The sequence below is a fragment of the Nerophis ophidion genome, linkage group LG19, assembly GCF_033978795.1.
Source record: "Nerophis ophidion isolate RoL-2023_Sa linkage group LG19, RoL_Noph_v1.0, whole genome shotgun sequence".
NCBI lineage: Eukaryota > Metazoa > Chordata > Actinopteri > Syngnathiformes > Syngnathidae > Nerophis > Nerophis ophidion.
Window position 1 is genome coordinate 19,238,245 of NC_084629.1, and position 13,150 is coordinate 19,251,394.

Genomic DNA, 13,150 nt, shown 5'->3' on the forward strand with positions numbered 1-13,150 from the left:
TGGATAAGTTGGGCCCCAAAGTAAACAGGGTTAAGAACCCTTGTCCTAAGAATACCGTAGGCGGTCCTCAGTTTACCAGTTGATTCTGTGACACCTGAAACACCTGAATCTTAAACCCTTAGTCATTTGAAATCCACTTAATCGGTGTTCGGCCCACCCAAAACAGCGCAGTTTTTAGTGATGTGCAGATCGATGTGTGCACGCGTCTGTATGTGCGCATGTGTGTGTATGTATGCTTGTATGTATGTATGTACAGGTGTGTGTGTGTGTGTGTGTGTGTGTGTATATCTATATCTATCTATCTATCAGATAGATGGCGAGAAAGAAATAGTGTTCATGTATGAGATCTAGGGCTGCCAATTATGGCCAATGTAATATTTAAGATAATTGTTATCAATATTGAAATCCAGATTATAGATTTTTAGGTAAAACAGTGTTTTGGTGTGAGTGTAATACCATGTCATGTCTAATAAAAAAGAATATTGATTGTTATCCATATATCTTAAGGAAAATATATATATTTTTTATTCTTTAATAATATCAACTTGTCAGCTTTTTGTCATTACATTATGTCCTTATCTCTATTTTTACATTTTGATATAGGGAGATATTTATTCTTAACCTGTGTACATTTACACTGTATTTGAAACTGTACCATTTCATAAAATAAAAGCTGTAATAATGCCACATTTTCTTCAGTTTCCGTAGGCGGGGTGTGTCCCAATACTTTTGTCCGTAGCGTGTGTTTTCTCAGTGGGCCTGATCACATGACCTTGACGCGTGTTTCCCCTCTCTTGACACCCACAAACCCCCGCCCTTGTTCTTAGGACACAGTCCTGATGGGGCCATGCGTCCTCGCGACTCGCATTTACAGTCAATTTAATTGCCGCCATTCCCTCGTTAGCTCGTTAAAGGCGGCGAAGGGGTGGAATGTCCGGTTGCCTCCATGTGATGTGAGAGTTCTTGGATTCTGACGGAGCTCACATATTGCAGACGAGAAGTTGAAAGTCCACCTGCAGCAAACAGTTTCCCAATGGCCTGATATTTGCACGTACTGTCGTCGCTGTAGGCCACGCCCCCACTGCTATAGACATGATTACCAATACATAAACATGATTCATATTTGCCTCCTCTAAATGCAGGTGTCATTTAACGTGAGTGTGGAGGCCAGGAGCTGTCCTCCTCGCCGCACCGACCACAGTTTCACCATCAGGCCGGTGGGCTTCAAAGACCGCCTGCAGGTCGCCGTGGACTACCAGTGCGATTGCGGCTGCACCCAGGTGGCACAGACCAACAGCAGCCTCTGCAGCTCCATCGGTAACTCCTCCGTCTTTCCGCCACTAATTGATTGATTGAAACTGTTGTTAATAGATTGCACACTACTGTACATATTCCGTACAATTGACCACTAAATGGTAACACCTGAATAAGTTTTTCAACTTGTTTAAGTCGGGGGTCCACTTTAATCAATTCATGGTAAAGGCTGAATGTGATATTATATTTGTAAAAAAAAATGCTGCTGTTTTTAAGCTCCACAGGTTGGGAAGACTCAAAATTTCTCGCACAGCTTTACAAAAACCTCTAACTTTAGGGTTTTTTTGCCAAATCGGCATGGAATTTGGTGTACACTTTTAGAGGACTGATAAGCACATGCCTGTCAAATTGGATCAAGATTGGTTGAAAAACATCTTTGTTCAGATATTTGTGGGACTTAACTAATTGCCCATTCATCTAATTAATTAGTGGAAAAAGGATGTGATCGTCATTGCTGATTATTGCCTTTTACAATGGATCAAGGTTAGTTTAAAGCAAGAGTGAAGAAGGAATTGTTTAGTTTTGATTAGTTTTTTATCCATACATATTAGTATTTATCACAAATTGTTGTTCGTTTTTAATTTTGCTAAAACATGCAGTGCAACAATATCATTGAAAAAAAGTCTGTCCTATCCTAACATGGACCTGAAGAGATGATACAGTTTTATCTCCTCACAGACGCTACCTGGTGGTTGTTTGGGCACACTGCAGCTTGTCCTGCGTAGTCTCACTCCTTAAAACTAGCACTTCAAGGATTTTCTTACTCCCCTGCAATTTCCAGAAGGCAGCCAAAAGGCTGTTTTGTTTGAAATTTACCACTCAACGACCGACAATTGGCTACCTTTCTTTTGTAAATGGCGCTATTACATGGGAATGTGGAGGACTACTCAAATGCTCAGATTAGGGTGAGGGGTGTGAATTACAAGGAAGTTTCGGAGATCTCCGGTTGCTGTAGGACTGTAGATTATAGTAGTTGTCAGTATCTCTGATCTGATTATTAGTACTATTTTTTTATGAAGTCCATATTCAAGCGCCTTTTTGCAAAACTGCCATTGATATTTTAATTTTAACGTTTTTATTTGATAGTGTTTTTCTTTTTTATAAAATGTTAGCCTTTTTCTCAAAATATTTATACAGTGAATAACTTTGTTGTAAACATTTTTTTACTGTTTTCTACAATAATTTCTTACAACATTTGAATCATGTAAAATGGCATAAACCTTCTTTACTCAAAATATTCCTCCAGTGAATAATTATCGTACATTGACTACTTTTTTCTCACAAATTTACCATTTTTTTCACAATATATTTACTTTAATCATGTAAAATTGTATACATTGTTCTTTAAAAAAAGAAGAAATTTTTGTCTTAAAAAGATATTTTCACACAATATTTTCTACACAATTCTTGTTAGAAGAAAAAACTTTTTTAGAATATATGTAACTTTAATCCAGTAAAATGGCATATTTTTTCATGTCAATTAAAAAAAAAATTCTAAAAAAATATTTTTTTAAATAAAATGTTTTACTTTAATCTTGTAAAGGTACATAATAATGTCTTGTAAAATAGAATAGAAAAATTGTCATATTCCTAAAAAATCTTGTATGACAACATTTTTCAAACATTACTAACTTTTTCGTTAAAAAAAAGACATTTTCCCCCACATTATTTTCACAATATGTTTTCACAATACTTTAATCATGTAAAATGGCATAAACCTTCTTTTCTCCAAATATCCCTTCAGTGCACAATTCATGTACAATGGCAACTTTTTTCACAATGTATTTATTTTGATCATATAAAATGGCATAACACAAACACAACCTGCAACTTTTGTCTTAAAATGTTAAAAAATATATATAATACACAATATTTTTTACACAATTCTTGTCATAAAAAAACTTTTTCAAAATGTATTTAACTTTAATCCTGTAAAATGGCATATTTCATCTTTGAATTTTTAGAGTTTTTTCTCAATATATTCCTACATAATTTTTGTACAACTTTTTTCTTAAAAAAAAGAAAAGACAATCTTTTTCATAACATATTATTTTAATATTGTAAAATTACATAATTTTGCCTTGTAAAATAGAATTAAAAAATTCTCATGGCATTCCTAAAATTCTTGTATAACATTTTTCAAACATTTTTTGTAAAAAAATACAATTTTTTCCCCACATTATATTAGATTACTGTCTTTTCATAATATATTTGACTTTAATCATGTAAAATGGTATACATTTTTATTGAATAAAACATTTTCACTTTTATCTTAAATTATTTTTTTCTTTAAATATTTCTATAGAATTCTTGGTTATAGTTCTCCTCTTTAGTTGAGAAGAATTGTTGTACATTTTTTAGTAGCAGGTTATAATTTGCTTTGTTCATCATTTTAGCTGTTTGCAATTTTACCAAATCATCGAGCTTTAAAGGCCTACTGAAACCCACTACTACCGACCACGCAGTTTGATAGTTTATATATCAATGATGAAATATTAACATTGCAACACATGCCAATACGGCTTTTTTAGTTTACTAAAGTACAATTTTTAATTTCCCGGGAGTTTCGTCTTGGAAACGTTGTGTAATGATGACGTGTACGCAGGCCGTCACGGGTTTTTAGGAAGTATGAGCGCTACGCACACACACAGGTAAAAGTCGTCTGCTTTCACAGCATAAATACACAGTATTTTGGACATCTGTGTTACTGAATCTTTTGCAATTAATATTGGAGAAGTCACAGTAGAAATATGGAGTTTGGAAGCTTTAGCCTTTAGCCACACAAACACACGGTGATTCCTTGTTTAAAATTCCCGGAACTGAAACTTTACTGTGGATCACAGCGCGGTCAAGCAGACATGGTTCCCAACCGAATGTCAACCAGCAGGTTTCGGTGAGAAAATGGTGGTTAAAAAGTCGCCACTTACCGGATATCAGCTGAGCTTGTGTCGTCCGTACAGCTGCCATCGACACCCTTGAGACATGGCGTCGAGACACCCGTGGATGTACACCTCCGACTATCAGGTACTATTTAACTCACTAAAACACTAGCAACACAATAGATAGATAAGGGATTTCCCAGAATTATCCTAGTTAATGTGTTTAAAAACATCGGAATACGTCCCAATGCTATCGCGTTTTTTTTTTCTTGTCCGTTGCTATCAATATCCTCAAACACGAATCTTTCATCCTCACTCAAATTAATGGGGCAATTGTCGTTTTCTCGGTCCGAATAGCACTTTTTGTTGGAGGCTCCCATTAAAATCAATGTGAATAAGTGAGGAGCCCCCACACTTGCGACGTCATCGTCTGCGACTTCTGGTAAAGGCGAGGCTTTTTCAGGAAGTACCAAAAGTGGCAAACTTTATCGTCGATTTTCTCTACTAAATCCTTTCAGCAAAAATATGGCAATATCGCGAAATGATCAAGTATGACACATAGAATGGACCTGCTATCCCCGTTTAAATAAGAAAATCTCATTTCAGTAGGCCTTTAATATTTTTGACTCAATAAATAAAGGGTTTGTATGTTCTCTATATATTATTCTAATTGATCTTTTTTTGTAACACAGTTAACGAATGTAGCGCAAATTTGTAATTATTTCCCCATATTTCTGCACAATGACTCAGATATGGTAACACTAGCGAGCAGTAGAGAATATAAAGTGATTTTCGGCCCAGGACGTATTTTGCTTTATTCATTATTGAAATGTTTTTTTGCCACCTTATGTTGTATGTTTTGTATATGAGATTTCCAGTTCATTTCATCATCTATAAACTACTAACTGTGCTCAGGTGACAAATGAGGCAGAAAGTTGAAAAAAAAATGGCTCCTACTATGTGTGGGGCAGTTGCCTCATTTACACAACAATGGTAACACACTTTTCAATGGCTACCCTTTGGGAGTTGTGGTGTTAATGCTTCAGTCACATGCTGGATTCTCACAGAATTGAGGCAAAATTACAACATTGCCCACTTTATTTATGCTTTGGTTGATACTTTATTTTTTATCTATTTCCATGCACAATTTGCAACTGCTCCCCTAAACTATAAAACCCAAAACTGGACAAGGACAAGATATTTAATGTACCAACTGAGAAACTTTTTTTTGTGTGCAAGTAATCATTAACTTAGAATTTAATGGCAGCAACACTTTGCAAAAAAGGTGGCACAGGAGCGTTTTTACCACTGTGTTACGTGGTCTTTCCTTTTAACGAGACACAGTAAATGTTTGGTAACTGAAGAGACCAATTTTTTAAGCTTTTCAGGTGGAGTTATTTCCCACTCTTGCTAGATGTACAGCTTATGTTGTTCAACTGTCCGGGGTCTCCGTTGTCATATTTTAGGCTTCATAATGCGCCACACATTTTCAATAGGTGACAGGTCTGGACTACAGGTTGGCCAGTCTTGTACCCACACTATTTTACTATGAAGCCATGCTGTTGTAGCACGTGGCTTGGCATTGTCTTGCTGAAATAAGCATGGGTGTCCACGATAACGTTGCTTGGATGGCAACATATGTTGCTCCAAAACCTGTATGTATCTTAGGAATGAATGGCGCCTTCACAAATGTGTAAGTTACCCATGTTTTGGGCACTAATACACCACCATACCATCACAAATGCCGGCTTTTCAACTTTGCACCTATAACAATCCGGGTGGTTCTTTTCCTCTTTGTTCCGGAGGACACGACGTCCATAGTTTCCAAAAACAATTTGAAATGTGGACTCGTCAGGCCCAGTGAAGCCTGATGCGTTTCTGGGTGTTGTTGATAAATGGTTTTCGCTTTGCATAGTAGAGTTTAACTTGCACTTACAGATGTAGCGACAAACTGTAGTTACTGACAGTGTTTTTTTGAAGTGTTCCTGAGCCCATGTGGTGATGTTCTTTACACACTGTCACTTTTTTTGATACAGTACCGCCTGAGGGATCGAAGTTCCGTAATATCATCACGTGCAGTGATTTCTCCAGATTCTCTGAACCTTTTGATGATATTACGAACCTTAGATGGTGAAATCCTTAAATTCCTTGGAATAACTTGTTGAGAAATGTTGTTCTCAAACTGTTGGAGAGTTTGGTTACCCATTTGTTCACAAAGTGGTGACCCTCGCCCCATCCTTGTTTGTGAATGACTGAGCATTTCATTGAAGTTCATTGTACACCCAATTACGGCACCTACCTGTTACCAATTGGCCTGTTCACCTGTGTTCCAAATAAGTGTTTGATGAGCATTCCTCAACTTTCTCAGTCTTTTTTGCCACTTGTGCCAGCTTTTTTCCCAACCTGTTGGAGGCATCAAATTCGAAATGAGCTAATATGTGCAAAAAATAACAGTTTTCCAATTCGAATATTAAGTATCTTGTCTTTGCAGTGTATTACATTGAATATAGGTTGAAAAGGACTTGTATCATTGTATTTTTTTTTTATGTATGATTTACACAACGTGCCAAGTTCACTGTTTTTGGGTTTTGTAATAATAATAATAATCACTTTCATTACAGCAAATCAACTACATTTCTATGCATCTTAAGTATAATTATCACTGGAGGAGGCTAAACATGTTACACATTGATAGCAAGGGAAAAAAAATCCAGTTAATACATGTAATGGGTATTTGGATTATCAGAGTCGGAAGCATAACACCCTCATGGGAACATGCCTATTAATGATTATAATAAACATTTACATTATTGCTAGCATGTCCTCCACAACCATCAGTGTGTGCTACAAAAGTTGTTTGAATGTAATATCTGTCTAATATTTGTTATCGGTCCTGGCACAGGTACGTACAAGTGCGGGAACTGCCAGTGCGATCCGGGCTACCTGGGCGCCCGCTGCGAGTGCCAGGAGGGCGAGGCGGGCAGCGGGCACATGGCGGCTTGCCGCGAAGCCGAGGGCAAGCAGGTGTGCAGCGGGCGCGGCGAGTGCAGCTGCAACCAGTGCTTGTGCTACGAGTCCGAGTTCGGCAAGATCTACGGCACATTCTGCGAGTGCGACGACTTCTCGTGCGCTCGGCACAAAGGTGTCCTCTGCTCAGGTAGGAAAATGGTGCCAGGGTGCCAATGTTTCCTTTTGTCAAGAAAAAGTGAGCATTGCAATAAAATCACAGTACTTCCAGTAGAGCGGAACTTGGAGTTGGCCATGATATCCGGTGACGCAGGGCTGGGTGATAAAATTATATTGATATATATCGCCAGAGACACATAGTCCAGATTCATAAAAAATATGTTCCGAATAAAAAAAAAATTATGTTGGAAAAACCGGAAGTTGTAGTATTAACTATCAAGTTTGGTTGTGCCGTCTTGTCGTCTCGTGGTTGATTCTATGCATGGAGTGAGAAGAGAAATAAAAAAGAGGAAAAGTCACCTAGACAGTTTGGCAGTGTTTTGGACTGTAGTAAATGATGCAAGGCGCTCGTCCCCACACTCATCCTTTAGAGCAGAGGTTCTCAATGTTTTTTCAGTGATGTATCCCCTGTGAAAATTTTTTTAATTCAAGTACCCCCTAATCAGAGCAAAGTATTTTTGGTTGAAAAATAGAGATAAGGAAGTAAAATATAGCACTATGTCATCCGTTTCTGAGTTATTAAATTGTATAACACTGCAACATATTGCTCATTTGTAGTGGTCTTTCTTGAACTATTTGGAAAAATAGATATAAAAATAACTAAAAACTTGGTGAAAAATAAACGAGTGATTCAATTATAAATAAAGATTTCTACACATAGAAGTAATCATCAACTTAAAGTGCCCTCTTTGGGGATTGTAATAGAGATCCATCTGGATTCATGAACTTCATTCTAAACATTTCTTCACAAAAAAAGAAATCTTTAACATCAATATTTATGGAACATGTCCACAAAAAATCTAGCTGTCAACACTGAATATTGCATAGTTACATTTTTTTTTCACAGTTTATGGATTTACATTCATATTTTGTTGAAGTATTATTCAATAAATATATTTATAAAGGATTTTTGAATTGTTGCTATTTTTAGAATATTTTTTTAATAATCTCCCGTACCCCTGGGCATACCCTCAAGTACCCCCAGGGGTACGCGTATCCCCATTTGAGAACCACTGCTTTAGAGTACTGCTGTAACTTCCTGCAGAAAATTAATTTTTCTCCTCATCTTTATTTTTTATTGGGTCATAAAAAATATTGTTCATATAAATCACTTCCATGGTGATACAGTTTTCAGCCTTACCGTGATTTATTATTAATTATTACGGTTCATTGTGATGTCATGTAAAACAGAACTTTTCTCTAGTGGTCATGATTATGCTGGCCCCGCTTGAAGTGAAGTTTTGTTTTGTCAGTGGGTTGCTGTGAGGCTGAAGCACAGCTGCCGACATAAACAATCCCTCGTTTGTTTTTGAAGGCTGGGGGGGTGGATTCTCACCCGCTGGTTGTCTTTGGAGAGACCATTGACACTTTCACTGGCTTCCAGATGATGACATTACGCAACAGAGATCGTAGTCTAGTCCTTCAATTTATAATTCGCATTACTGCCACCTACAGAGCCGGAGTGGTACAGTCCAAAAAACTTTGTTTGGCTGTTCCATATAAAGGGTCAGGGAACAGAAAGGCAGGACCATGTCCACCTGCTTCATTTGCCCACTGTTATAATATCACAACAGGTTTTGTTGTGTTTTCATTTGCTCACGCTTCCGAATCTCAACCCTAAGAAGTAAAAATACCTGAAACCTTGATTAAAAAAAACGATAGCTTGACTTGCCAAAATGGCATTTAGATGATTTTAACTAAGGTTTTGTTAAATAAGGTAAGGGGTAAGGTACTTTAATAGATAAAGTACCTAGTTTAGAGATGTCTCGATCCCGATGGGGTGGTGTGGGGTGGTGGAGTTATCTGCCTTAGCACAATTACACTTCCATATTCCTTACACGCAGGAGATACATGAATTCCAGCAGGCTGCATGTCTTTCCAGAACATCGGTTCCGATTTCATAGTAAGCTGAAACGAATGCGTCATCTAGCCAGGGTGCCAAGCCGCTTATAGGGTATAATACTGGCCACCATGGCGGGAAACAAAAGTTAATTTCAAGTAGCACAATCACTGGAGGATTAGAGCAGGGATGTCCAAACTAAGCCCTGCCGGCGTCTTCATTTTGGCCTTTGAGACGACATGAGTCCAATAAAGAATTTGGCCGTACACTGGGTTTTCATGATATACTAAGTGTCAGTGATCTGATAGCTGCTATTTTGTCAACCTTTGGTGGTCAACTAAAGTAACTCAAGTCAGTGGCCATTAATTGTACATCAATGTTTAACACATACACAGCAATCACTTATATGACCCAATCCAAACAACTGTCCCTAGTCATGGTCCAGGAAAAAAAAATTAGTCAGCACAATAATGTCAACAAGCATTTGTTCAATCAACATAAAAAATATATCTAAATGTACTAATTTAAATCCACCTCAAGGGATGATGGGAAAAATGCAAAACACTCCACACACTTATCCATGTTTGGCACATTTAAGTTGCTGGATATTTCTGGTTGGTCAAAAAACTTTGAGAAGGTTGTCACAGAAGCAAACAAGGTAGGGGTCACATTTTCACATGCTCTTAATAACCAATTATATATATATATATATATATATATATATATATATATATATATATATATATATATATATATACTGTATATATATGTGCTCAGTTGTGGTCAAACGTTTACTTCACTTGGCTGTCTTATGGTTTCCAATAATTTCTACATCTCTTATTTTTTTGTGATAGAGTGATTGGAGCACAAAAACATTCATGAAGTTTGGTTCTTTTATGAATTTATTATGGGTCTACTGAAAATGTGACCAAATCTGCTGTGTCAAAAGTATACATACAGCAATGTTAATACTTGGTTACATGTCCCTTGGAAAGTTTCACTGCAATAAGGCGCTTTTGGTAGCCATCCACAAGCTTATGGCAAGCTTATGGTTGTGTTTTTGACCACTCCTCTTGACAAAATTGGAGCAGTTCAGCTAACTTTGTTGGTTTTCTGTCATGGACTTGTTTCTTCAGCATTGTCCACACGTTTAAGTCAGGACTTTGGAAAGGCCATTCTAAAACCTTAATACTAGCCTGATTTAGCCATTCCATTACAACTTTTGACTTGTGTTTGGGGTTATTGTCCTGTTGGAACAGCCAACTGCGCCCAAGACCCAACCTCTGGCTGATGATTTTAGGTTGTCCTGAAGAATTTGGAGGTAATTCTGCTTTTTCATTGTGCCATTTATTCTCTGTAAAGCACCAGTTTCTTTGGCACCAAAAAAGACCCAAAGCATAATTCTGTGGTGTTCCTGGGATTAAAGGCCTCACCTTTTCTCCTCCAAACATATTGCTGGGTATTGTAGCCAAACAGCTCAGTTTTTATTTCATCTGACCACAGAACTTTCCTCCAGAAGGTCTTATCTTTGTCCATGGGATGTCAGATGAAACAAACATTTAATTTTTTTTAAAGTACATTAAATATGTTTCTTATTGCAATTTAGTCCTTAAGTAAAATAGTGAACATACTAAACAACTTGTCTTTTAGTAGTAAGTAAATAAACAAAGACTCCAATTAGTCTGCTGATGTATACAGTAACATATTGTGTCATTTATCATTCTACTATTTTGTCAACATTATGAGGTAAACACTGTGAAAATGGATTCTAAATCTTAATTGTTCATTTACTGTTAATATCTGTTTTTTTTCTGTTTTAACATGTTCTATCTACACTTCTGTTAAAATGTAAATCACTTATTCTTCTGTTGTTTGATACTTTACATTAGTTTTGGATGATACCACACATTTTGGAATTGATCCGATACCAAGTAGTTACAGGATCATACATTGGCCGTATTCAAAGTCCTCATGTGGACAGAGACGTATTTCCTGAGTTTCTAAACATAATATGAATTTTTAAAAAAGGAAAAGATTTTGTGACGATAAAAAATATCAATGTAATCATCGTAGTATCAACTAAATGTGCTATTGTATTTAGTGTGGTTAGCTATTCATTGTCCTCAAGTGATAAAGATACGTGTAAGAAACATACTTTGTCGCCATGGAGGCTAAGGTTAGTAATTTAGAAGTAGCTAAAACACTGCTGACTGTGAATGGATGTTAGCTGCTAACTAACTAGCCATATCTTAAAGCACCACTTCCTGAGGGCATTTTTAGTTTTTAGACCAAACTGCATCCTTTTCTCTCTATACACTGTCTGCTTGTAAGTACTCTGTGTGTGTGCGCTGCCGAAGATGCTCCTCTGCTTGTAAAACCAGCAATGTCATGACGTGACAACGCGCCGTCATGCCCGTTTATTGAAAAAAAAAAGGGGGGGGTGGGGGACCGGTACTTTTCTGTCAGAGTATAGTACCGTTTTTGATTCATTAGCACTGCGAAACTATACTTGTACTGGTATACCGTACAACACTAAGAGTTAGTTATCCATTGTTTTTTGGACTGTGATTTCAGGTTCAGATTCACAGTCCCACTCGGTTCAGGTTTGGTCTCATACATTTTCCAGCATTTCCACCAGCCCTAAAACATCCAAACATTACAGATTAGTGATGTCGCTTATGTAAGACTGTGCAACACACTGTCCTGCTTCTTTACATGACCTGAATACATGCAGTCCCAAACTTGGGGTTCTCCTGGCACACTGACTCAGGCCCAAGCCACTGCTCACTTCTGTCCAACCACAGAGGCTGCTTTGTGCCAGTTAGGCTCTGGCACACACCCACACAATGCCTGCCTCTATTTATGCCACGCCAACAGAACTTTGCTTTGGTCTGCGGAAAGCACACGCAGCTGTTTGGGGCCATTAAACGTTAACAGTCCGATACACCTTGGTCCTAACGAGGTCCTAATAATCGTAAACACTACTTTTCCATCTCCGATTTCAACATTTCTTACCATGACAACAAAAAATTGTCTGTTCAAGGGTCAAACATACAGCAAAATCACGTTTTCTGCAACATTTTAATTGTTGCACGTAGGGATGGCTACAGTTCACAATTAAAATGTTACTCACCGATACAATTTTTCCATACCTTTGTGTGTGTTAATATCAATAAAAAACAAAAAAAATCTAGTTAAAAAAAACAAAAAAAACAATGTGCCATCTTTCAAAAATGCACAATTCCCACATGTACTGATTTGAACTGTTCCACTATCCACAAACTCCACTCACCTTGGAAAATCAAACTACCATTTTCTAAGTTCAAATAAAATTCCTGGAATTCACAGAATTCACAGATTTCCACAGCCATATTGTTCACCTTTTCCTGGAAAGTTTTCTCAGTCAACATTTCTCCACCAATTCCAACCATTCCACCTTTGTATTGTCTTAATTTCACAAATTCCTCAGTAAATTCACCAAAACGTCACCGTGGAGTTATTGAGTCTGTTTAGCTTGTGCAGCTAGTGGGTCCATGACGATGACTTCTGTTTAGTTTGATCATCCGTTTTACCGCCGAGTTACAGACACGATTAAGACAATTAAGATATTTAAATACGCTTTTACAGAATAATTCTGTGTTAATAACTCATTTCACAACATATATATCTGCGGCTAATATATGGGAGGGAAAAAAATCCTAAAATTTAGTGAGTGTGGCTTATATCAGTTGTGTTGGAAGACAGGATTGTCAACCAGGACTGTTGGCTGTCTGTACTGGACGACATTGTGTCTCCAGAATGTTCCAGTCATCTTATCCACGTTATCTAACACGGCCATTTATCTATTTGGCTATCTGTGTATTTATGTCTGCTTCTGGCTCAAAGGTCCTTTCAGACGGTAAAACCATCAGCTTCAGACCAGACTACTGGT

The 13,150-nt window shown here is 37.3% G+C and overlaps 1 protein-coding gene across 1 annotated transcript in view; it reads left to right on the forward strand.

The window, feature by feature from the left end:
* LOC133538116 (integrin beta-5-like) overlaps positions 1-13,150 on the forward strand; it is an 82,604-nt gene that overhangs the window by 39,393 nt on the left and 30,061 nt on the right. Inside the window, exons 10-11 of the mRNA XM_061879441.1 lie at positions 1,143-1,317; positions 7,096-7,350. Coding sequence (XP_061735425.1) covers positions 1,143-1,317; positions 7,096-7,350 — 430 coding nt within the window. The remainder of the gene's footprint in view (positions 1-1,142; positions 1,318-7,095; positions 7,351-13,150) is intronic.